The 26387-nt window shown below is 37.1% G+C and overlaps 1 protein-coding gene across 3 annotated transcripts in view; it reads right to left on the bottom strand.

The window, feature by feature from the left end:
* LOC131029831 (electron transfer flavoprotein-ubiquinone oxidoreductase, mitochondrial) overlaps window positions 1-26387 on the bottom strand; it is a 283747-nt gene that overhangs the window by 207432 nt on the left and 49928 nt on the right. For all 3 annotated transcript variants that reach the window (XM_057960480.2, XM_057960481.2, XM_057960482.2), the window contains exons 3-5: window positions 20679-20785; window positions 20355-20436; window positions 20158-20269 (exon numbers count right to left, since the gene is read on the bottom strand). In XM_057960480.2, the coding sequence (XP_057816463.2) occupies window positions 20158-20269; window positions 20355-20436; window positions 20679-20785 (301 nt within the window). The remainder of the gene's footprint in view (window positions 1-20157; window positions 20270-20354; window positions 20437-20678; window positions 20786-26387) is intronic.

Below are 26387 nucleotides of genomic sequence, written 5' to 3'. Positions count from 1 at the left end.
GACCAATGATCTAATGTAGGGCCTGTAATCAGTGGGGGCACTTCGCCCGTGATTGCACGAAGGAAGCCACCCCTCAGCACCTCTACCAATGGTGTGGGCCAGGCGACCATGAGGACGCAAATTGCCCAAAGGTAGGGGTTAATCTCCTCAACATTGAGAAGGCTGAGAAGACTGGCGAGAAAGAAGTACTAGCGATCACCCTTGCTCAAACAAAAAAGGCCACTTATCCTGACCTCCGTACGGAGAAGGAGAGATTACGAGAGGCAAAGGCCAATATTGAACGTGAGATGACGGTCGAACGACGGAACAACGAGGTGGTGAGTACATCATCCCGTACGGAAGCTGAAAATAACATCATTGGGCAAGTACTACAAATGGAAGTACCTATAAGGGTAAAGGACCTTCTAGAAACAATGCCACAATTAAGAACCGCCATTTTTAGTTCCATACAAACCACTGCGCAGGCACCTTTGCGTGCCACATGGGCGGAAGTTCCGATCAGCCCCTCGGCTGACCCAATGTTGTTGGCCTTAAATAGTGGTCAACATCTTGCTGTAGTAGAGATGGGAATTCTCGGGGCTATCCTCAAGGACACCATCGTGGATGAAGGTTCGGGGGTGAATGTACTGCCAGAGGATACGTGGAAGAAGTTGGGGAAGCCAACACTATGGCCACCCACGTTCAACTTGGTAGGTGCAAACCAACACGGCATCAAGCCACTCGACACCCTGATGGCCTAGCCGGTCACCATTGGCATGCAACCCTTCATACTAAATTTTGTGGTAATCCCACTCAAGAAGAAGGGGTACGACGCCATCTTAGGCAGAAGATGGCTGGTTACAGCAAAGGTGAACCACGACTGGAAAAAGAACACCCTTTCTATGGAGAAAGGGGGGCGGAAGTACACCATTGATCTGAGGACCCAGGTTGTCGGCGAGGAACTAGCATCATCTTCGGAATCGGAGGGTGAAGGAAAAGGCGACCTGAGGGACGAAGGACGGGGCTGCAGGGAGCCCAACGAGGAAGGGATTCTCAAACTAGGAGAGTGCTCCGAGGATGAGACAGGGTCATTGAACGGGCTCTTCCACTGGCAGATGGAGGATTACGAAATGTTCCAGAGCTACAGGCTCGAAGTAGAGCAACTAGAGCAAGTAACAGAGGAGGTGTACCTACCAGAATACAAAGAATATTGGAAGGGAGACGCCCCAAACCTCGGTGACGTAGATAATCCCAAGATCATTTGTGTTGGCAACAATTGGAACCCTGTGTGGAAGGCCGCAGCCTTCAAAATCTTTATTATTCTTCTTCTTCTTATGTACGGGAAGGAGATCATGGTCCCTATAGAATTGGTGGTTCTAGGTCTTCGGATGGCCATAAAAAATAGACTTGCCACCAACGAGTCCAAATTGAAACCCCACCACGAGAAGCACGCAAGGGACCCGACAGACCAGAAGGACATCTAAGAGTCCGGAGGGGAACCCGATAGGATGGAAGGGGACCTGAGAGGCTGGGCAGGCGACTCGAGATGCACGAGACCCAAAGCGGGAGACTCTCGGGCGAGGCAAACCGAGAAAGGGCGATCCCAGAGGCATGAAACCCAAGCCAAATCTGGACAATTTTAAAAAAAAATCGTACGATCCGTACGGAAAAAAATTGAAGAAAGCCACGGTGGGACCACCGTGCAGTGGCAACGCCGACGGTGGGACCACCGGCGGTGGCAACACCGACGGTGGAACCATCATGCGGTGGCAACACTGGCAGTGGAACCACCATACGGTGGCAACACCGATGGTGGGACCATCGACGGTGGGACCATCGACGTGGGACCATCGACGGTGGACCACCATGCGGTGGAAACCACCGCTGCTGCAAGGAATAATGGCACGGTGACATAAAACACAAACATAAACGCAGCCCTGCACAAACGCACTCCGCCCCGCACAAACACACTTCACCCCCGCACAAACACACTCCGCCCAACAACACAGCGCAAGCATAGGAAGGCATACACAGCCATACACAGCCATCCAAGAGGTAGTTAAGCATTCGGCGTGCAGAAGGAGGCCCGTACGGTGTGTATGGTGGACAGTTGGTCGTGTATTCCGTATGGGGTATTCCGTATGGTGGAGGGGTGTTGACCGCACAGGAAGGTGGTCGTACGATTGGAGGTGTCAATGCTGTTGTTGACCATACGAGGAGGTTGTATGGCTGGGGTGCCATCGGGGACATTACAGTGAAAAAAAAAACGACAATGACCAGATTGAAAAATCATTCGATGACATCTAGAGCCAAGACGCTGAAAATATTAGAGTGGGGAAGAAGGGTTTTGAGCCAGGACGCTGAAAATATTAGAGTGGAGAAGAAAGGTTTTGACATCTTAAAATATCACAGAAATGATGCGCGCCATGGACTTTCGGGTGGTTCGGAGGGTTGTAAATTGGTGTTGGCGGCAGCACCCGGACCCCACTAGGGGTGCTGCCCCTCAACCCCACTGGGGCGCTGCCCCAAACCCCCAGTTTATTTTTGAGCTATAGTACACTTGTTGGAGTTGGGCGAAGGGCATCAGAGATGTCACGATAAGTGTTGTGGTTGTCCGTACTGTGAGAAGGAAGCCTGAAGCTAAGCATTGGTGAGGGAAGGCATTGCAGGTCCGCGCAGTTGTATGACACCAGGGAGTTATTCAGTTTAGTTTTTAGCCTTTGGGGAGTGTGATGGAGGATTTGAGGTGTCTCCTAGCCTTTGTGCCAGAGGGTTGTGGCCACCTCCAGGCAGGAATGGTACGCTTTGAGGAACTTGGAGTATGTCTCAGCTGGACGTGAGGTTGCCTTGGTGGATACACAAAGGGCTCGGGAGGAGCTGACCACCAGGTTGGAGGCAGTAGTAGCATGAGACTTAGCTCAGCGTACCCAGGAGTTGGGTGCCGAGAGGGTAGCGCAAGTGGCTATCGAGGACAAATTGGCTAGGGAGACAGTATCATTTGAGTAGCAGTTGGTGGAGGCTAAGACTGAAAAGCATGTTCTACAGACAAGTCTGGTTTAGGCACAGGAGGACTGTGATGTCAAAGGAAGCACTAATGGTGAAATCCGCACTTGAGCATCGAATGGTAGCAGAAAAGGGTTTTCAGGCGAGGACGCAGCAGGTGTATGAGTTCCACACTCGACTAGTGTTCGCAATTCCTGCAGTTCTCTACCTTGGTTTTGTTTAATGTCATCTCTATTTTGTATTAAGTCGTCCAGAGACGACTTCTTTTCTTAGGGGGGATGATGTTGCCGGGAATAATCATTATGTTATGTTGTCATATTATGTTTATGTTGTCGTCGGTAATAATGAGTTATGGCAGTCAGTTGATTAGTTGTCCCGAAGGGCAGTTGGATGTGACGGTTGGTCGCACTCCTTCAGGTATTATATATTGCATACCGTTCCTTCGTAGTGGCATCATGATAGTTGTGTCTGATGTAATGTTATAAGCACTTGATGTATCTGGACTGTTGAATTAATACAGAGACTGGTTATTTAATATATTTCCTTTATGTTTTGTGCATTTACTTTCTGCATTTAATCATTTACCCATATATGGTAAACATTGTCAAGAGTAATTGCATGGTTATGTCTGTACGGTGGAAGATGATGTCTACCATACGGTGGAATGAAGGACGTACGATGTGCAAAATGTATGGTGAGGGTGTGGGACGTACGGTGTGTGTCCGTACGGTGAGGGTGAGCGTTGTACGGTGTGGGAACCGTATGGTCAGAGTGCAGACCGTACAGTGAGAGAAATGTACGGTAGTGGAGACTTGTCGCCCGAGCCAAGCCATTCAGCGTGTGGTTTATTCAACCAAAGTGTGGTATATGGAATCGATGAAAGTTGCGATAAGGTATGATGCCAAATAAACGATGAACAAGAAGATCTATATTTCAAGAATTCGCACAAACCAGAGAATAGTCAAATTAATGCACTTCAAATTACACAATCCTGTACTGAGAGCAGGGCAGAGTAGGGTGAGGAGTTACTCCCACCAAAACTACGAGTACCAATTAGGGAGGGTCTTTCACCTCCGAAATGGCAGATAACAAAACTCCAACAAGAAATCGCACAACAGAGAAAAATACCAAATTCGCATACCTACAACAATAACAAACTCGGCCATAAATATGGGCTCCGGGAAATTTCTCGAAGGGTTACAAATGGGCCGACACAACCAAAATAAAACTTGACTAACTAAATAAAGGGGCTCGAAAGATTTAATTGACTATTTAATTATATCGGGGACATTACAAATAACTTCCGGAAGTGTGGAATTTTTTCATTAAAAAGCCCACGGAGACCATGAACCAGGACTAAATGAGAGCCTATTAAATTGTTACTCAACTTTCCTTGTTTCCTAAGGGTGGGTCCCTTATCGGATAGCAAACATGTATACATAGAACTAAAGACAAATCACAATGCTTCTCCAGGCCTGACAAAAAGTCAAAACTACCATTGGTATGTCCCTGAAATTTAATTGAGATCGTGGTGTGTTTTTGGCCAAGGTTAATGAAAGCCCATAGTATTTGTATGAAGATCAACTAGATGGAATGAAGAGGATTTGAAATTATGCTAAGTATTCCATGTGCCTTTGTGGTTTACTAACAAATCAATTAAGGAGAATATTTATTAGAATATTTAATTATATTTTAGTCACCTATATTTAGCTTTTTAGCTTTTAAGCTTTACTTAGCATTTAGCTTTTTCTTTTTAGTTAATTAGCTTTTAAGCTTTATTTAGCATTTAGCTTTTTAGTAGTTCACTTAAAACGACTTGTTCTTAATTTAGAACGTCGTCCCTGTAATCTCTTTATATACGTTTGTATATTGTTGAATAGATTATCCGATTATTGAATCATTCATTCAATTTATTTTTCATGGTATCAGAGCATGGAAATTAAAATTTTCAAAAGTTTTTGTTATTAAAAATTTTTTAAGTTTTTATTGAAGAGATTTTTTTTAAACTTTTTTTTTTTTTTTAGAGCAGGTTCTATTTCTCTTCCTGGAGGGATTTTTTTTTGCAGGTTGAAAATTTTCCTAGGGTTTCTGCAATTTTCGACTAGGGTTTTGACCCTTCAGTTCAAGACGAAATTTTATTTTGGTTGCAGATTCTTGGTGGGTTTTTTGAGACCTCAACTAGGTCGTCATCATATTTTTCTGGGTGCATCGTTTTCTATGCGATTTTTGTGTCGTCGGATTTCCATACCGATTTTAGATTCTTGGTGGGTTTTTCGAGAGTTTTTCTGGGTTGGTCTCATATTTTTCTGGGTGCCTCGTTTTCCATGCCTCGAATTTTGTGCCAGCGAATTTGCCTTGGAATTTAAAAACAATCACTGATTTCTGCTAATTTTGTGGACGTCAAGAATTTTGGTGTTTTCTGGGCACCGTTTATGTTGTACATCCAACCTAGGGTTTCTGCCCCTTATTTTTTTGCCTTTTTTTGGGAAAAAAATCGTCAATATTTTTCTTTTTTTTTAACAAAAGAAATAGATGTATTTTTTTATTTTCTACAAATTATTATTTTTTTCTGATTATTTTCGAGAAAAATTTCAGGTTTTAAGTTTTCAGAAAATTTTAATTTTTGGGTTTCTTCCAAACCTTGAAATTCGCACTATTTCAGATTTTTTGTGCAACTGCTTCTATTTTGATTGTTGAATTAGATTCTTTTGTCTCATGCTTTCACTAGGTTGACCTTGTTCAACCTCCATTTTTGTGATGACATCTTTGACAAATATCATGTTGGAACACAGTCAAAAGTTCAATAGTTGCCACAAAACTTGGAAACAGTGCATGTTCACGATATCTGAATATCGTTACCTTTATTAGATTGATTTAGGTCAAACCTCGTCTTACAAGTCCCAAGGTTTTCACGATTTTTTCCTGAAAAATTGTCTGTCGGTTTTCTGATTTTTTCCACAAAAAATCATGGGAGGGTTTTCACGATTTTTTCCTCAAAAATTGTTCGCAAGGTTTATAATTTTCCCTTAAAAATTATCTCATCTGTAATTCGCGATATTCGGGTAAGATTTTAATTATCTGGGTTTTACCATTTTTTTCCACAAAAACAATGATTTGTAACCTCAGATTTCTTGGTTTTTCGATTTTCTCCTCAAAATCGTAAATTCTCTTTTCGAGGGTTCGTATTTCAGGGTTTGACGGTTTTTTCCTCAAAATCGTGCTTTGTTGCAATTAGTTTGGGTCGCACCTGCCAGGGCGAACACCTACAACCATGGTATCTTGTGGTCAGTTTTGGAGTTGGTACTCTTCTACAAAAGGGGTTGCCGATTTTTCCTCAAAATCATGGTTTCAGGTTTCAGTTTGGTTACCCAACGTTGGGTTGGATGGATTCTAGTATTCTTGGTCATTAACACTTTTCAGATCCAGGGAGGGTCTCCACCACAGTAGAGTGTTCTTTTCATTTGTGATCAAAAGACCTGTTGTGTCTTCTATAGGGTGGTTAGTAGATAGAATGACCATTAAGGGAGGGTATTAGAATATTTAATTATATTTCAGTCACCTATATTTAGTGCCTTGTTTAATGGTTATTTAGCTTTTTAGTTAATTAGCTTTTAAGCTTTATTTAGCATTTAGCTTTTTCTTTTTAGTTAATTAGGTTTTAAGCTTTATTTAGTGTTTAGCTTTTTAGTAGTTCACTTTAAACGACTTGTTCTTAATTTAGAACATCGTCCTTGTAATCTCTTTATATACGTTTGTATATTGTTGAATAGATTATCTGATTATTGAATCATTCATTCAATTTATTTTTCAATACTTGGCATGATACTATGGTATCCAATGAATTGTCAGAATCTGTACAATGTATCATGACGAATGTTTGATTACGTAATACAGTATCTGTGCTCAGCACTCATTTTAACCTATACTGTATTTGAAATTTGCTTTGCAGTTGATTTCTGCACTAGATTGATAGATTTCATCTCTAATTGACAAATGAAATTTGTTGCTTTGTAATTTAATATTTTTTTTATAAAAAAAATAGCCTAAAAATCAGTTCTGAAGTAAACTTTCCAAAAACTCCGACCCCCCAGTATGCCCCACCCTCTCCCATTTTTTTTAAGTTTCCCATTTTGAGTAACAAGATTGATGAGCTCAAACAGCGTGTCCTCAGTCTGGAAGAGAAAAATGAAGACTATAAGCAGCGTTTTGAAATCTCTGTGAGGCATTCGGTTCTCTCTGTAATATTACTGATGGTGTAATGAGAAAGGCAGTCATGGAGGTGGTGTCAGGACAGAGCAAGATAAAGAAGGCAAGGAAGCTGGAAAAACAAGGCAACAAAGAAGACAACGAAGACAGAGAGGATGACCAGGAGGAGACTTGGGCTAACCAGGTTGACAAGCTCCAGCGTAACTGGAACATGATAAATAATGATTAGGCAGTATTTTCTAATTTTTGCTATGGGGAATTTCAGGCGTAGGATTGATGTTGATATTAGTAGTGTTTATGTTTATGCTTGTTTGAGGCCTGTGTGCCACTTAAACCAGACTTTTATTTTGATTAAGTTTGTTATTACTGTTAGTAGTTATGCTGATACTCTTAATACTGTTATTATGATAGGTAGAAGGTGGTTAGTTAGAGTTAGTATGTTTAGTTACAGAGTCATGTTAATTTTTTACTATTTCTAAGGAACAGCTGTGGTAACTTCATGGACTGGCTGCTTGATGCCAGGTATTAGATTGATGTACTCTGATTTTGCTGTTTGTAGGTTCAGGGCCTTCTCACTGCTTATATAATCAAAAACAAGGATCTTAAATGATTAAATCAATATTCAAGCAAGACTTGGGGAAGAGCACAAAAAGGGCATTTTATTTAAGCCATTCTAAGGAGTTATCTTTAGTATTAAAAATGAACTGAAACTCAAAAGGATCATACAACGTAGTTAAGTATGTGGTATTAGTTCTCTTATAAAGAAGACCTTGGGAGGCATATTTCCATTTTCCAATTTTGGCAGACCTTTATAACAAGAAGCACTTGCTTTGGTTTGTGTTTATATTTGCAAAGCAGCAGACTTGGGACAGCATTCAGATTGCTCTCTTCTTAATTGAAGAGCTCTTTATATGCTTAGGAATCCCTTTTAACAATTTACTCGAATAATCGATTCTTGTGAATTTGAAAATGTGTATGCCAATATTACAGACTTCAGGGTAGCAACATTGTGATCTTGTTCAGATTGTTTGAATTTGTATCTTATACAATTTTCACCATACATATCCACTAGTTTCCAGTTGGCAGTATGCATACGTTAAATCCAACACAATCCAGACATCATAAAATGCTCCTTACCATGCTTAATAATTTTCTTCCAAGAGGAGTTTTAGTTAATTCCTTTCAATTCCCAAGAAAATATGATTTGTATTTGCCAGATACATTGGTCACCTTTTTCAGGTTAGCCATGCTCCTGAGAACTGCACAAGTTTAGTTTTAATTTCCAGACTGCCTAAAAGGTATTTTGAATACTTTGGGAAGACTTCCAAAGTTGCTTTCTATAATCACTTAATGCCAAAATTATTGTTGTTAATTAAACTTCATTTTGCAGTCTAAAAAAATACACCTAATAAAAAAATCTTCTTCCTTCAGAAATAAATAGAAATCCAAGAAGTCAAAAGAGTTGGACTCAAATGGCAAAGTCCTAGGATTCTCATGATGGAGATCCAGATTTGAATCCTCCAAAGTGATATCCCATTGCCTAAGCATGTGCTGAAGCAGTCACCCCACATCATTTAGGCTCATATTGGAATTGTGAAGTCCCGTAGTGGACGTGTTCCTTGGTGGATGATTGTATAGGGTGTTGGCCATGAAACCAAACCCTTACTGATTAATCTTAAAAAGAAAATGAAATCCAAGAAAATTATAACTAAAAAAGAATGTGAAGTCTTCGTGAAAATTTTGTAGAACCACTCATAGAGCATAGTACTGTTCCTTACACAAACCATTAATATTTCCATTTTAATGGGCCATTCTTGTATTCAAAAGCATATCGCCTTGCACAGTTGTGGATTTCCTTCAGTTAAGCATGTCAAATTTCTTTATATCAAATTTCAAAGCAAGAAAGATCATCACTAATATAGAGAAAGAAAGATCATCACTAATATAGCGTTCCTTCTCAGACCTATTCAAATGGCATTTCATGTAGGCTATTTGGTGGCAGTTAGGGGGATCCTAATCCTTGGAGAGTTCAGTTTTCAATTTTTTGGGTTTCCAACAACCAAATGGTGTTCAGTTGGTGTCTTCCCGGTGGCAACACTCTTCGTAGCATTTAGAGCCTTCTCGGACGTTCTCCACTATTTTTGGAGAACATTGCTATTTATAGTAAGTGCTTGTTTTTGGCACCAAGCAGTATTCTTCAGCTTCAGTTATGTCTCGGCATGATTGGTTTCTGTTTCTGTGTTTTGGTGATCTTTTCACAAGGTTGTTGGTACTGTTTCAATATTTTAGCACTAAGTAATAAAACGTTTAATTATTCACTTTAGTGTTTAAATATTATAAGTGTCATGTCCCCTAATTGGATGCCTAGGGAAATGTTAAATGGGGACTTAAGTTGTTTTGAAATATTAAAAGAGCCTTTTTGATCAAAATGAAATATTTGAATTTTTAAATTGCCCTAATTCCCTCCAAGCATATATAAGGGGATTTTGGCTCTCATTCTCTTTATGAGAGTTCGCACACTTAAGGAGATGCTGTAGAAATGAACAAAGGAATTCTTACAGGACTTGTTGAGGATGGAAACCCTCTTCAATCTTACTAGTTTTAGTGGTGAAAACCCCATCCTACCTGGTCTGGTATTGTCACTCAGGAAATACACTGATTTTCACAGAGTTTTGGTGATTCGGGGTTTCGAAAAGATGAAAATTTTAAGGATAAACTAACTGGAACTTTTAGAGATTTTTGGTGTTGGATTTTGAGCAACTTTTGGCATGGATTTTAGGTCATTTACTGGAGTTTTGGGTATGGCTGTATCATTTCATGTTAATAGTTAAACCCTAATTTATGGACGCCATGAATGTAATGTCCCCTAGTTATAGGCTGTCAATTCCCAAAGAGCAACATATATTATTACCTAATAGATAAAAAAAGTTGCTCATAATACAAATTTATATTGTCATCACTCCAGTCCTAATTCCAAACCCTTCCAATTCTCAATCCCAAAAGAGGGCATTGGCTTGTCTAGGGTGCTATGATACCACCTCCCTAATTCAGCCCAGACGTTAGGAACCTCAGTCCTTTCATCCTTGGGGATTAGAAGAATCAGGATAGATTAAGTACTTAGACTGTGAATATATTTGTCTTTCAATTATTATGAATGTATATTAAGTTTGACTGTCATACATATTGCAGTCTATATTAATATTATTAATATTACTATTAAACTCTGTAGAAGAATATTATTAGGCTGCATATATTAAGCATACATATTAAGCACACCCCCATGCATACCACCAAGAACAAGGATGTTACTACCTGTAACTTAACAACAATTCTGAACTGATCTGATCGATGGTGGTGTCACTGGATGCTTTAGATTCCTTTCCTTTATGTCTCTCAATGTGAGGTAGAGGTCACACCTCTTCATCATGTATGCCCTTTGGCAAGAGGCACACCCTTTCACGATTAGCACCCTTTGAAAGAGTGCAACTTTTCATTATTTCTCCCCTTTGAAAGGGACACAACCTTTCACAATCAGATCTGCACTTCTGATTCCCAATTATCCCCCTTCAAATGAGTTATTTTCTCCCTTTTATACCTCATATTTGGGGTAGTCGCAACTTATCATTTCATGCCTTTTGACCATTCATTAACTTTAATCAAATTTTAATTATATTTAATTATATTCTTTTATATTTTAATTTAATTTTTTTTATTTTAATTCTTTTGAATTTAAATTTTGTTTCAAAGTGGGGACATTACAATGAATGGCGGATACATCTAATGATTCTACATATTGTTCTGTTGAGTTTCTATATGCTGGATAACTCCTTTACAATCAATTTGCAGTGGGTAATGATTGGTATTTATTTTATATTGCAGATTGCCTATCTACAGGCCGTACCAATACCTAGGGTCTCATGTGTGGATTATCAGGTGTTAGTGTTGAGTTTGGAGGTACTCTCAACCTTTCATTACTAGATGCTAAAAATCTGCTGCAGACTTATCTGAGACTGTTGAGGACAGTTCTAACCGAGTTTTGTGGTTATTTCTGCCTTGGCACCCCTGTTTGGTGCTAGGAAACAGAGCTGGGAATTTGCTGTTAGGGATTATAGACCTGCATAAACTCATATCACAGACTTTCTGGAAGTGATTACTTGGCGGCACAGCTCCTACGTTGGTGATTCATGGACAATGCTGTGGTGGGAATTGGAGGTTAGTAATGGAGTTTCAAAGCAGTAGCTGACTATGTTTATGAAATTTACAGACCTGTCCACTTCCAGTCTCTGGTTTCAGACCTTTATGAGTTGCCTAAGGTTTTCTCATGAGTCTTGTGACCTTTTCACACATCACCCCATTGCAAATGGGAAACCCCTCTTTCTTGCTTTCCGGTCTTGTTAGTTTAGGGTTTTAGCAGTCAGGTGACAATTTTGGGCTTTAAATGTCCGAGTCTCATCTTTGGATATGGCCGTGTTTCTAAGTCTCCATGTTGCAAATAATGATAAATCTTTAAGTTTTGAAGTCAATAGGATCAAAATGATGAAAAAGATGTTAAAATGTTAAAATGATCTTAAGTGTCAGGTTGCCTCAGCATGTCAATCTATCTTTCTAAGCATTGAGTTTCAATTTGCCTTAAAAATTGAGTGAAAAATGATGAAAATATTGCTAACCAATGTGAATTTTGTGTGCAAATATTAAAAATCCCTATAGGAATCGTTTTTTCACTCCTAGGAAGTGAAATGAACCCAAAAATGCACAAAGTCCTGATGGACTTGAACTTTCCACCCTTGAAAACTTGGGAAAATTCATAGAGTCCTGATGAGAATAGAATTTCCACTGCGTGAATTGATGAATTGGAGTGAGTTTGGACTTAAAATACATGAAAATCAACAAAGTCCTGATGGAAAACGTTTTTCCACTGAGCTGCTAAGTGAAAATCAATAAAGTCACAATGGAGGACATTTTTCCACTCCATCTTAAGCATCAAATTACCCATTTAATGTTAAGGACTAGTAAATTCTTGGAGGTCGAATTTCCACTCCAAGACTTGGTTTACAAGCAAATGAAGATGTTATTGTGGAAATTCCCAATGACTAAAGAATTTCCACTTGGGTCAAAACAAAGGAAATTAATTGTCCCGATGGAGGTCATTTTCCCACTAGGCTTACAAGGTGAAAATGTACAAGGCAAGTGTGAGTCCTAATGACCCTCGATTTCCTCCTTGAAGAAAAGTGACCAAAACAAGGTGAATTAAGCAAAATCATGAGTTCTGATGGGGATCGATTTTCCAATTGAAGAGTAAATGATTAAATGATGCAAAAACAACATGGATATTTTGTCCTGATGGAAGTCGATTCTCCACTTGGGGCTGAATTTCAAGGATTTGACCAAAATTAAGTGTCCCAATGAGCATCGACTTTCCACCAAGGGGTATGCAATCAAAATTAAGTGAGGATTTTAAGGACAAATCAGTCCAGAATAAGATCGATTCTCCACCATTTCATTTGGTGGACAAATAAAGGGAAATGTGGCTGAATTTTATTGTCCCTATGGATATCATTTTTCCTCACCTTGCTGGTTTAATATTTTATTTGTCCCACATTTGCTGTGTGGTGAAAACAAGAGGTGAAATGTTGAATAAAGCACATACCAGCAAGCAATAAAATAATCATTAAGTCTCTGATTCAAGGTAAGTGAGCTGGAAGAAGAGGAGATCAAAATCGCCTAAGTCAGCAAGAAGTGAGGAAGAGCTGTGACACTTGCCTAAGGCATCAATGGTGCCACCATTGAGGACATTTTGTGACACATAGCTTAAGACACCATTGCCAGCTGAGGATGCCATTTCCAACCATCACTTAAAGGGGGGAAATCGTATCATTTCCAGCCAAAACAAATGCAGATTGCATCAGCTACATGAATCGCACAAGGAAAAGGATGATATTCAGCTTACAAGACACGATTTTCAGACATTTTTCAGACCTTTCACACTCAAAAATCAGACTTAGACAATGAATTTAGTTGCAACATCATTCATAATTCTGAGTTGAAGGATATTTTCAGACTTACAAATTATAATCAGACCTTTCATAAGTCTGAAAATCAAGTTTCTTTAAGGTACCGTGTTGAAAGCAGGGATAGCTGCAGGGAAGACCCAGTTGAAGAAAGTACATGAAGGATACTACTCGGAATCTTAAATATCTTCCAAATGGAAGAAGTTGGAGACACCAACGTGGAGTACTTGGATAGGAAAAAAATGAAACGAAGGATGAACGGAACGAAGAACCAGCTACCCTCTCCCTTGGCAGTCAACATAATGAAGAGTGGAATCTAGGATGCAGATGGATTCCTATCAACAATACAATGCAATAAGCTCATGGTTGAGTGTGTCAAGCACTACGACCCACAATCAAGAACAATCCGAACACCTAAGAGGTTGGTGCTTGCATTTCAAACCTAAGATATAGTAAGAGAACCGCTTGGGATTCCCAATTACTAAGGGATGCAAACAAGAACTAAGGAGGATGCCCAAGCTATGTTCGAGACAGGACCAGATGCATGTATGACTCTTATTAACAATGAGTGGGTTCTTCAAACAAGGCGTCACCATTTCAAGCTATTGAAGAAACACCTAAGTTCAGATTTCAAAGAGGAGTTCAGTGATATAATCTTCCTACTCAACAGGATCATGGGAGCACCTCAAGGAGCTTTATTCAAGACATGAATTTTTTATTTCATTGAAGAGATATTGGCTGGAACAATAATGATAAATTGGACAAAGATGATAAGTGATAACTTGGATATCCAGTTGAGGTACTTGGAGAGAACGAAGTCGTTCTACATGACTTCCTACTTAGTAAAAATGCTAGCAAGACACATCAAGTACAAAGGAATAATATGCAAAACTGAAGTCGGGAACAAGTAAGGACAACATAAGGTGTATGAATGATATCCGCAACTCCATCTATATGAGAAAAAACCGTATAGATGGTGAATGATACATTCACTGTGTACCTCACACGGTTGCTAAAAGGTGGATTACATAAGAGGTTGTCAAAGGAGGCAATGTTGTTAGTAGAAAAATATGGATCATGGTTTATCCAGTTCCCTACCTTCACATACATAAGAATCCAAGGATTCACCTCTGAACTTTACAAGCTTGCCAAGTATCTGACTGATAAGATGGTGTTGCTTGAGGTAATGAGGCAGTTATCGGAATTTGATTACATACAGAAAGAGAAACATAAGCAGGGTATTACTTTTCCTATCATGCTTGGGAAAACGATGGAGATCTACCCCACCACGACAACAGCAGAGATAGTTAATGACGAATTACGATTTTTCTATCTTGGAATATACACAATGAGGAAACGTTTTGATCCATTCCAGAGGATTTTAACAGCCAAAGGAGACAAGTTTACACACAAGGTTGGCATCGAGGACTACTAGGCAAATCTTACAGATGAGTTCGAAGTAAGGAGAAAGATGTGGTCTCGAATGTCAGTGGACTTCATGAGGAAGTGTACCTTCTTCTCAATTCCTAATCAAGTGAAAGATGATGGGAACCATATTCACCCTCAATATGGGAAGGAGAAAGACAAGTTGGTTACATCACTTGATTGGTCGTAGCCTGAACTGCATAGAAGCAATAGTTTGCATAAAAATCGTGATTATACCCGATCCTGAATCCTGGAGCCAACCGATTTATTCCTCGAAAAGATCCTAATTCACAAAAAAATCATTGATTGACCTGACCGTTGACCCAATTTTCAATGATTTTTTGCATTTAAATCACGCTAAAATCATGTTAAAAACCAAAAAAAGGTGAAAACATTTTTTGTAAAAACTTGCAAAACCCTAGAAAAACTTGTGAAATTACTAAATTGCTTAGAAATTGGGTTGATCCGAGACAGAACTAGAGTCAATGTGGAATCAACAATGAGAAAGTTTGTAATTTTGTCCCTTAGTTTTCTTTCTGACCTTTGAAAATCCCTAAATAAAGAAGTGGGAGGAGCAATGGCAGTCATCAACCGAATTTGAAAGGGCCTCAATCATCCTAAATCGTGAGGGGCATATGAGATAGTATTGAAGCAACTGGAAAATCTTCTCGAAATCGCGACTTCAATATGACTCAAGCTCTCTGCATACCCCAGCCCATGGATTTTGATGAGAACAAGTATATAATTAATATTGTACACTCACTTTAAAATTAATACTATTATGCACTATTATAGATGGTATTTTGACAAGGAGCAAACCCCTATAGTTTGTAAATAATACTATAAAGTAGTTTTAAAATTTAAACTATTAGACTATGAATATATATTAATAGTTATATAATAAACTATAAATAAAAAAAATTGTATATATTAAATTCTTAATTTAATTTTTTTTTTTTTTGATGGAGGAAACTCGGGTTTTAGCATGATCCAATCCCAAAGAGACCACTTACAGAGGATTTTTTCCCACAAGGCCATTTCTGGGGGTTCATCATTCCCCACACTTGTTCAAACCCATGAGCTCAACGACCCAACAAAGTCAGAAAGCCCACAAGCTCAGTGGCCCAGTAGGGGTTTGAACCTTGGTGGCTGAATGGAGTGTTTCTACCACAACACTAAACATCCATAGACATATATAATATATATAGATATAGATATAGATATATAATTTTTAATTGATATAGTTAATTTTTGCTCAAACAAAGACATACAATTCATTATGTGAACAATATATCCAAATTGCTCCATGAAATAAATCTAAATGACAACAAACAAGCTTGCATAGTTGTAATAAAAAAGCCTCCAACACACAATCATTAAAATTTTTCTCTACCTAAAATAGTAGTTGCAAGCTAGGTATTGCCAAAACCAGTGGCTTGCTAATTTTTTACTTCAGCTAAACAAATGCCTTTTGTTGAATTCTACCCCATATAAAAGACTTACCAATTGCCATCACGGAATATAAAGCATTGCAATTGTGGAATATGATTTGATAAGCTTTCTCAAATATTGAACTACCCTAGAAAATTCCTTGCCTCAATCACAATGAAAGTCTTTGATCACTTGAAAATTACTTCCACTTTTACTAAATTCCTAACAATAGCTGGATCTCTATCTGATAAATTTTGATCTCAGCTACTTCATAGGCTTAGCTAATCTTTGATCTCAAACTTAGACAACTATTTAGTGTATTTGGTGACTGTCCTTTTAAAAAGTTAAGTGAACATTTGCCTATGTAATCAGCAATATGAATATAAACAAGAAGAATCTATTTTCTACAATTCATGGGTTAATCTCTATTTTATTTACTCTATATATCTCTATGCTATGGAAATGCCCTTAAGTTTTTAAAAAAAAATAGTTGTGTCTATTTTTCTACAATATTTTATGATTTTTTAAAATCCAATTTTTTACCCATTTTAATTTTTTTCAAAAAACCTTATACTTTTGGCTTGCCAATTTTTTCCCCAAACAATTTTTGTTGCTATGACATAAAGCATTGGAATTGTGGAATATGATTTGATAATCTTTCTCAAATATTGAATTAACCCTACAAAACTCCTCGTCCCAATCACAATAAAATTCTTGGATCACTTCAAAATGGCTTCCACTTTAACTATTCGTCTGTTAACTTTTGATCTCAATTACTTAATAGACTTAGCTAAATATTTGATCTCAGACATAGAAAATTATTTGCTGTATTTGCTGTATTTGGTGACTGCCCTCTTAAAAAGTTAACTGAATATTTGCCTATGTAATCAGCAATAGGAATATAAACAACAAAAAAATATTTTCTACAATTCCTAGGTTAAACTCTATTTTATAATTTTATTTGCTCCTATGGAAAAGCCCTTAACTTTTTTTTTTAAATAGTTTTTGTTTCTTTTTCTACAATTTTTTATATTTTTTACCGATTTTTTCACCAAACGATTTTTGCTACTATGGATGTGAATGATTGCTCCAAAGAATGGGTAGACAAACGAATCAACAAACTAAGGAGGCAAAGTAGCACTTTGACCTATGAGAAAATGAAAAGTGAGGAGTCTTCTCTTAATGATGATGAAAGAACTATAAGTGATTTGAGAACAAACGATGATGAGGGTCAAGCTCCTAAGAGAAGAAAGGGTATAGCTGGAGGAACACAAGCAAAGGGCAGGGAGATTGCCACTCAAGAATCCAGACACAAGAAGCACAAATCTGATACTCCTCAATCTACCATGAGTTCCTCATCCCTTAAGGAGAATGACATAACAGAGGAAGACAATGAACCTGAACAAGGTTGGGCTCCTCTCCTACGCCGATGCGTTGAGGTTCCGATACGGAGATCCTACCAGATAATGGTCCGGATGAGCATGCAACAGCACAATCAGCACCACACGAAGATGAAGAACAACAACCACGATCTCCAACCATTCAATTTGAGGTTCATTTAGGAGATGATATGGAGGACCTTAATAAGAGGAGAGTAGATGAAGAGATAATTTCCACCTTGAGAGGAATTGATGAAGATCGTCAGCTCAAGGATGGAATGGAATTTTCTACAATTCCTGATTGGTTGATGAACAGTATGGAAAAAAAGAAAGTTGGAGAAATGCAGCCCATTGAAGATATAGATGACTTCTTAGCCCAGATTGTCAGGTTAAAGAAAAGGAGAAGGCAAAGAAGTTCTCTAAAATTACTAGAGATGATTCAGGATCCCGCATTTTGCAGGTGGCTGTCCCAGCAGTTGACAAGCCTAGAGATGAGATCACTCCCATGGACTCTCAGGTTACAACAATTGATCTTGCGCCATCCACAAAACAACAAGAGTTTCAGGAGTTGAATGATTCCACCAAGGCTATTGAGGCACGATTAAACAAAGTTGAAGAGAAGGAAATGTTAGAAATAGAGAACAAGAAACTCAAGGAGTATATTGACGGGTTATTTAATCCCCTAAGGCGTGAGAATCCTACATTCATTCCACCCATTGCTATTGCTCCAAGGTCACTTAATGATCACGAGGCAATGAGGAGTACATATTAGCAGGTTGGAAAATGGATAGAGGACATTTCAAAGCAAGCAAAGGACTTCCTAGTCCAATTTGTCCAGGCCTACACCAAGACAACGTTACTCATAAGCAGGATACAATGCTTGGAGGGAGTATGGGAGGAATTTCAACCAATCCAAGACAAGACTATTCCTCAACTTGAGGTGTTGAAGTGGATTCCTACATCAACATTGATCCACGAAGGAGTAATTCACGAGGGAAATGTATATGATTTCCATGGATGGTATTGTTCTTTCGTACTAAGGAAATTAGAGTTTAATCATGCTAGAGATGAGTGCATGGATATGGAAGGATCAATCTTAGAGATACAATCAAAGATCCTCACCTCAATTGAGGAATTATTGGGACAAGATGTCAACACTTCTAGCAGCTTGATTGCTCAGATGCCTTGGATGTGATTGAATTGCAGCAAGATGGTTTGCCAAGTGTCACAATGGAAGAACTCAATTCAGTCATGTCTAGATTCCTTGAATATGCAGCCAAAGAGAGGGATAGAGGAAGGAGTCTTCTAGAGGACAGCTTGCTTAATGACTGGGCGGCATCTAATTGGATCTCATTCCTCAAGCTTTGTGATATGGATAAGATTCCATTTTTTGCTAGAAAACCTAATTAGGGTTGTGTTGGCACGTTCTTGGCCCTTGATTCTAAATGAATCTTGGCCATTGATTACATTTCAGAATCTATAAAACTCCTTCTCCTCCCATTTGTAAAAGGGATATTTTGAGAATTGTCACTTTGATGCTGCCAAAATTGAATTGATTCATTGAATTTGGGTGATTTTTATGAAATCTAGGAGTATTGTGTGGTTCTCTAAACCTCAATTTAGTTTAGAATTTTGCTTTAGGTATTTTAGTTAAATGAAGAAATTGTTGAATGGATCTATATGTAATAAATTTATCCATACCACTAGCTATTTGCTGATTGTAAATTTGCCTTGTATGGTCAACTAGAATTTGATCTAAGCTTAACTTCAATTTCTACTTGCTCATTGATATGCATCAAATGGATGGTGTTAGTGTTGTGGCTATAAATTTGAATATTTATTAATTACCTTAGAAGATTGCACTAAGCTTTGTAGAGTTGTTCATTGCACGACAAAACTAAGCCTTGTAGAATTTCATAGAGTCATTCACTATCTCTTGCAATCTAGGATTAGTATAGAATTCCTAAACCCTTTATCTTTTGCATTTTATTTCAAAATCTTTGTTAGAGATAGGATCAAGTGCTCATCTTGCTAAATCATAAGTCACTGCAAAATCGTGGCAAATACAATTCTATTTGTGAAAGATTTGGCTTCTCATTAGAACAATTGTGTAAGTCGCTTTGTGCATGCAGCAATCACATCCACCATTGAGTTACCCTTCATGTGTGCATGTTTTTACCCACCCTTGATCAAATCACCTTGGATGCTAAATGTATGATCAACCAAGACGACTCCAAGGTTCCTATCGTCAGGTCTTAGAATCCATCTCCCTATTCATTAAATAAAAAAAAAAAAATTAATTTAAGTATTTTTAAAAAATGATTTTCTTAAAACCTTTTAATACTACGATCTTGTTCTTGTAAAACACGATTAGAATAAGATTTCCAAAATATGTGAAACATTCCCAACATGCCCGATGGCTTGATGTACAGTTTCGCATATGCAAGAACACATTTACTGCTGGAACAATAGTATCAATTGTGGATTTTACATAAAATTATACTCTAAAACCACAAGAGGAAACTCAATCACAATACTACAACTCAGTGCAAGTGGCCATATTTATGCACGTTGTGAAGTTATTTGATGGATTCTCTTGTCCTACCATTGGCACTATCACCCTTTCTATATTTGTTGAGCTGTTTGGCAAAACTTTCAAAACAAAAAAGAATTTAGAGGGTTTTGTTACAAACAACATAAGATAAATAACCATTGTGGAACACTACCTTTCAGCTCTACTCCACGCTGAAAAGTTTCCTTTTTTGAGCCATCTTTGGCTATCCCCATATCATTTGTTGCGATTCCCGTCACATTTTTAGAACTTTTATCATACAAAACCTACATGAAAAGTCCAAATTTGGTCAGCAACAATCTCTTGAAATATATATTGTGAAGAAGTTCATATATTGTGAAACCCCATTACCTCACTTGCAGCAAAACCTGGATAAATTTCAACTCCCAATTCCTCAGCTTTTTTAGCCAACCATCGGACAAGCTCACTTAAGCTGTAAATAGAAGTTGAAATGTCAGTCTGCCTATATAATTATTCCCCTGTAAAATTCTTTGAACTTTACTAAGGCCACAAAGGCAAAATTTCCCAGATATAAAGTGGGCAACAAGGGATCCAATCCTTAAGGCAAGCAATTGATGATAAATAAACTGAACATGCAATGTTACAAAGGAAATAAAAAATTGACAAATTAAATTGTACAAAGAAATCTTAGTATTGGGTATGTTGGGAATCAACCTTATCACATAATTTCCCTTATTACTGACAGGTGATGGAAGAGGAAAAGCATGATTTTCTGTCAGGAACCAAAACTTGTCAGATGAAACAGGTACTCTAATAGGAGCCTACACACAAATGAAAATATAACTGTTAGATTAAGATAGAAGTTCAAATAAGAAAAAGAATTTGCAATGTGTGAAACCAATTTTTAAGCAATGGCATAAACATCCTTTATGAAAGGTATATGAAGTGTAATGTCCCTACTAGTTAGAGATTACTGTCCTGCAAAATAGATTATTAGAATACAACATATAAATATATATATAAACCATTTTTAATTTGCAATCTATCTCTAATACTTAATGAACATGATCATAATTTTCATCTAATAAAAAGGATACGAATGCCATACGAAAGTATGTCCTTAGGCGGCAGTGAAGCTCGTCTTCTTGGAACCCCTTGGTTCCAAGCCCTTCAGGAAATCGAAGATGAGTTCGAATCCTGTCTTGCCCAAGCCATCCAAGGAAGACCCTTGTCTATTCCTTGCCTTGGGTGATGCCTCCATCATCCAAGTCCTCAGAGGGGACCGGCCAGATCCGTCTCTTCTTGGTTGAGTTTAATCAACCAAGCCATACATATGCATATCAGTTTCAGTATATATACTGCCCTAGGAATTGTCCTAATCCCTCCATTAGACTAAGGAAGTTTCCTCCCTATAGCCTCCATCATGTAATCATATTTATATTACATTTTACAATTTATTACTATTTTCCATTTCATAATCCATGTTTACATATTCCTAATTTAACATGTATTCCCTAACATATATTCAGAAAATATCCATTAGCCAATATTCATATTTATCTATTAACGTATATTCCTAACTATGCATTGAGATGTTTTTATTAACATTTAAGAACCCTTCATTAACATATGTGATAAAATGTTCATTACTTATATTCAACATATGTATTACAATATTCATCATTAATATTCATTAATATACATATTAAATATTCATTATTAATACTCATTAATATTCATTTTTAATATTCATTAATATATATATTAAAATATTCAAAATAATATTAAACTCTGCACAAGAACCAGCGGCCTTTTATATTAAACATACATACTAAGCACGTCCCTATGCATACCACTAAGGACAAGGATGTTACTGCCTGTAACTTAATAACAGTCCTGATCTGATCTGATTGATGGCTGCCAATTATATATATATATATATATATATATATATGTATGTATGTATTCCTTTTTCTTTCATTCCCCAATGATAGTATGGAACTAGCATCAACTTTCGTTAACTAATATCTTTATTATATGCTATTCTAAATGATTTCGTCAATAGTTAATTTGGAAGTATTATCATTGTCTAATGCTAGGGGAACAATCTCTGATGCAGGCAGTCTTTCTGACATCATTAGTCTCTTTATTTATTAATGTTACAAGTAACCTTAACGTATTTTACAATTTTGTGTTATTGGAAATAAAGTCTTATTATTAATAGTTCGTATGATTTACACAGCTATCCAAAATACACCAAACGTGAATTCACTGAGTTTTACTGCGTTATAAATTATACCCATCCTTATTTTGTAGTTCATGATACCATAATTACTCCACGTACTAATAGTTATAGCTATACTGCGATGTCCTACGAATACATTAGCCAACTTATACCTCTTTCTTATGGATACGAATTTGAATATATTCAGAATAATATTACGGCTGTCTTAATGTCATAATGAACTGGTAACAGCAATTTAATCATATTGGATTGTATAACGCTTCCTTTCTAATTTTGGAATTGTCCTGATATGTATCTGAGCCATCACAGCCAGAAATGTCTTTTAGTCTAAGGATTTCCCCTGTTCTTTCCTTCGTCCTTTCATGTTGTTCATCCCCCCTTATCCATGTACTTTCATCATCCCCTCTTATACCTCCCAAGAGAGGTATTTGTTCCTTTATAAGACATGCCTCTTCTCACACAAAACTCTTAATCACACACCTCTCTCCTTAATTAGGGATCGCTGTCTTGTGGGTTTCTTAATGTTTTTTCCACCCGTGCTCCCCCTCTCTATCTTCCCCGAGCCTTTCTTTTATTCTCCTCCACGTCCTTAGTGGGGAGTCGTGTCCATTAGAATGGCTTTGGGAATGACGGTGACTCCTTGAAAAGTCACCACTTCCCAAAAGCTTATAATATTTCGTAATCAATGTAAGTTAATAACGGTTTATTAATAATTGGTAGATTATTAATTTGTAAATATTATTTAATTATTTTATGGTTTATTATTATTTGTAAATTAATAATCTACATATTAATAATCAGTAAATATTATTTTCTTCTTTTGCATTTTAATTGTATTATTACTTATTATTGAATATTATGTTGATAATATATAATATTCAAATCATGTTCATAAATGATATTTAATTAATGGATTTTAAATAATCATTCATTGGTATTTATTATATTAATTAATAATAATAATTTCTTCATTTAGGGTCTCTCCCTTTCTCTCCGTATATATATAACGATCCAGGAGGGGACATGACATGAAGGAACAAGGAGTCAACTGAACCCATTGCAACAAACTACCAAATGAAATTTTACTTTACAGTTCCTTCTTTTGTTGGACTAAGCATAAATGAAGTGGCTTAAGGTCATGGAAATAAATATTTCTCAGCCCCTACCCTAAAATTAATCCCAATAGTGCATCCTCCACCGCTACTCTAACATATTCCTAAGGTTTTCATGACAAATATGCACGACATGTTAGTGTACTTGTGTGTATTAAATCTTTTTTCCCTTCATACTATCCAGATACTTCACTTTTATTGCTGTTCAAAACTTGAGAAAGGGGTTCAGTTATACCCTCTTGGAATTAAAGAAATAATGTTTTGCACAAAACATTTCCTACTGCAAATGACCATTATGCCAGTACTAATGCGGTCTATGAAATTATACAGAAGTAGAAAACTATATACACTACAGCCCACTATTATCTATCTACAATCTATGATAGCCATCATCATATCCATGAGAAAAAAATAGTTTGAACATACAATAAGAGGAATAGGTAAAATATTCTTGACCATTACCACATTCAAGGTCTTGAAAGAAATGCATATGCAAATCTAGTTCTGTTGCTTCTAACTGAAGATGATGAGGGATCCATCCACTTTTATGACCAAAAATAAAGCCTGTCTCAAACATTTTGTTATCTCAACATGTATCTTCTCAAGATCATTTGAATTACTATTGTATGCTCTCCTTGGCGAGCTAAGATCTAGATATTAATGAGATTTTGTGCACACATCTCTGTACTCACACATCTTTCAAGTCAATGAGAAAACATCTTTATGATTTGCAAGTTTGAAAAGTATAGGGTTTTAATTATTTCCATCATGTATAACTCATGGAGTACTATCAACTTATTAACATTTACCTATACCAAATGATTTCCTTGTTGAAAAACACATATAGGCTTTCTAGTAATCTTAGCATTCCCAAACACAAAGTTGATAGAGGGACAAGAACCTATTATAGTCTTTAAATCTTCAACTAGAAGAAAACATTGGCCACTGATATTTCAGATATAGCCATCCCTAATGTCAATGGCTAAATATCATCATCTCTTGTCATAGATGTGGGTTACATCCCCATGGCTGTCTATATCAATGCAAAGGCATAATATAACAAATATGTCGAACTTTTGCATACCAATCCAATAGATTACTATCCAAATACTCATTGTCCTCTAAACTATGTCAAAATTGAAGATCATATCAACAAAAGTGTTGAGAATCACAAGGTCCATGGTCACCATCAAAATTTGACAAGATCAACTCTTTAATAATATTTTGGACATTCAAATACTATGTTTTTCTTTCATTCCTTCAAATCACTAGAAGATAATGTCCTCTATACATTCAAATTTACCTTGGCCAATCTTAAGCGTTGTGATTGCATGGCAGCTCCAACTACATCACCATCCCCAAAGCCCATTCTCATGGTCTACACTCCGCAATTATGCCCAACCATCATCTATGGTCAGCAATGGGACAACCATGCCCAATCTGCTGACCAAATACCACACTAACAATTCCAATGACACAAGGAAATCTAAATAGCTTAAACACAATGACATCTCAAGAGTCAAAGTTTTTTTACCATACATACAGCATACTTTTCTTTCCCACAAGGAGGTCCAAAAAATTTATCTTCCTTGCCCAAGTTATAGCAATAGCCAAAAGTAGCTTCCTTTATATGGTTGCTTTAGGGCAACTATTACCATCATAGTCCCTAGGTCCACACCATTAACACATCAACCATGAGTTATTTTTGGTAAGCTGGGAAAATATCTTGCAAGATGGTCCCACATAAAATGTATGACACAATTATTAAATTACCAATAGGCCAATGGTGTCTCAAATAACATATCTATTGCTACCACCTTGCTCACCCATAACAAATTTCAAAATTTGATGAACATGGCTTCTTGGAGAATGGAATAGTTTTCAATAGCACATGTTTCTCTTTTCAATTCTTCAAACTAAACAACTAATCATTAACAAGGATGGTTAGCTTGGAGAGCTCCAAAAACTTGCCAAGGCAATTACACTTGTATGCCCTTTATTGAGATGTGCACCACACCACTTTATCTTTCACAACTTCTTCCTTTAAGTCCTTTAACAATTTCTTCACATCCTTCCTCGTAGTAGTTATGGATGTAAGTTTTGTCAGATTTTCACGAAAGGTATTAGAGTCACTCGATGCCTTAACACTAATATATATTTGTGCTTTCTCAAATTCAAGTTCCAATCTTAAGCATCACTTTCAATCATTGACAAAAAAATATTCATCTTGGTATGATTCTTAAGTCTCAAGAATGTGATGAACTTGATTGTTGAATCGTCAATCAATCGTATGAGCCTTTCTAAGTTCCCCACTTCATCTTCTAAATTCTACCAAAACTTCATTGTCATCCCTCAGGAACTTAATCCTTTCTCAAAAGATTTTTCTTGAAAGTAACCAAGTATTAGTCTCAGGTCTTAAGTTCTTCCATAAATAAATCGATGGTCATACCTTTACGGTTACCAAAAGTGACATGCAAGTATGCTAACTTGACCATTCAATATACAATCTCTTAATTCATGTATTATTATAAGAGACATGTACTTCAGTAATTTTGCTCAATCAATAGTGATTTTGATTCAATTTGAAGATTGTATACCCCTTTTGGTTGAATAGACCCTTCATAGCTTCTCTCTGAACTTGTACCCATCTCCTCCTCTAGGATTGAATTTTCAATACATGTGTTGTAACTCATTTAACATCAACAATTCAATCTTCACACCATAGTTTCCCAATATTTGACCGGCCCTGTAACATCTTTCACCAAGTTATCAATCAATACATTAACTTTGTATCCTCAATCATATCTTCATATTTATCAATTCTTGTTATTTTTCCTAGTTATCCAACTTGCTCTCATTTTATTCTCAAACTATCAATCTTCACCTTCCTCTCTCAAGGCTATCAAAAATGATTTGATCATGTATCCTTCATCAACTTGACCATTGGCAATCAAAATGGTGATGTATGTATTGCAATGGTTGGAGCCTTGACTGCTACATTGTATAAATTTGGGTGGTTTTCATTAACTTGTTAGTGGTGATAAGTGAGTCATGATGGTTGTCATA

The sequence above is a fragment of the Cryptomeria japonica genome, chromosome 6, assembly GCF_030272615.1.
Source record: "Cryptomeria japonica chromosome 6, Sugi_1.0, whole genome shotgun sequence".
NCBI lineage: Eukaryota > Viridiplantae > Streptophyta > Pinopsida > Cupressales > Cupressaceae > Cryptomeria > Cryptomeria japonica.
Note: the sequence above shows the minus strand (reverse complement) of the source record. Positions and strands in the feature narration are given on the sequence as shown.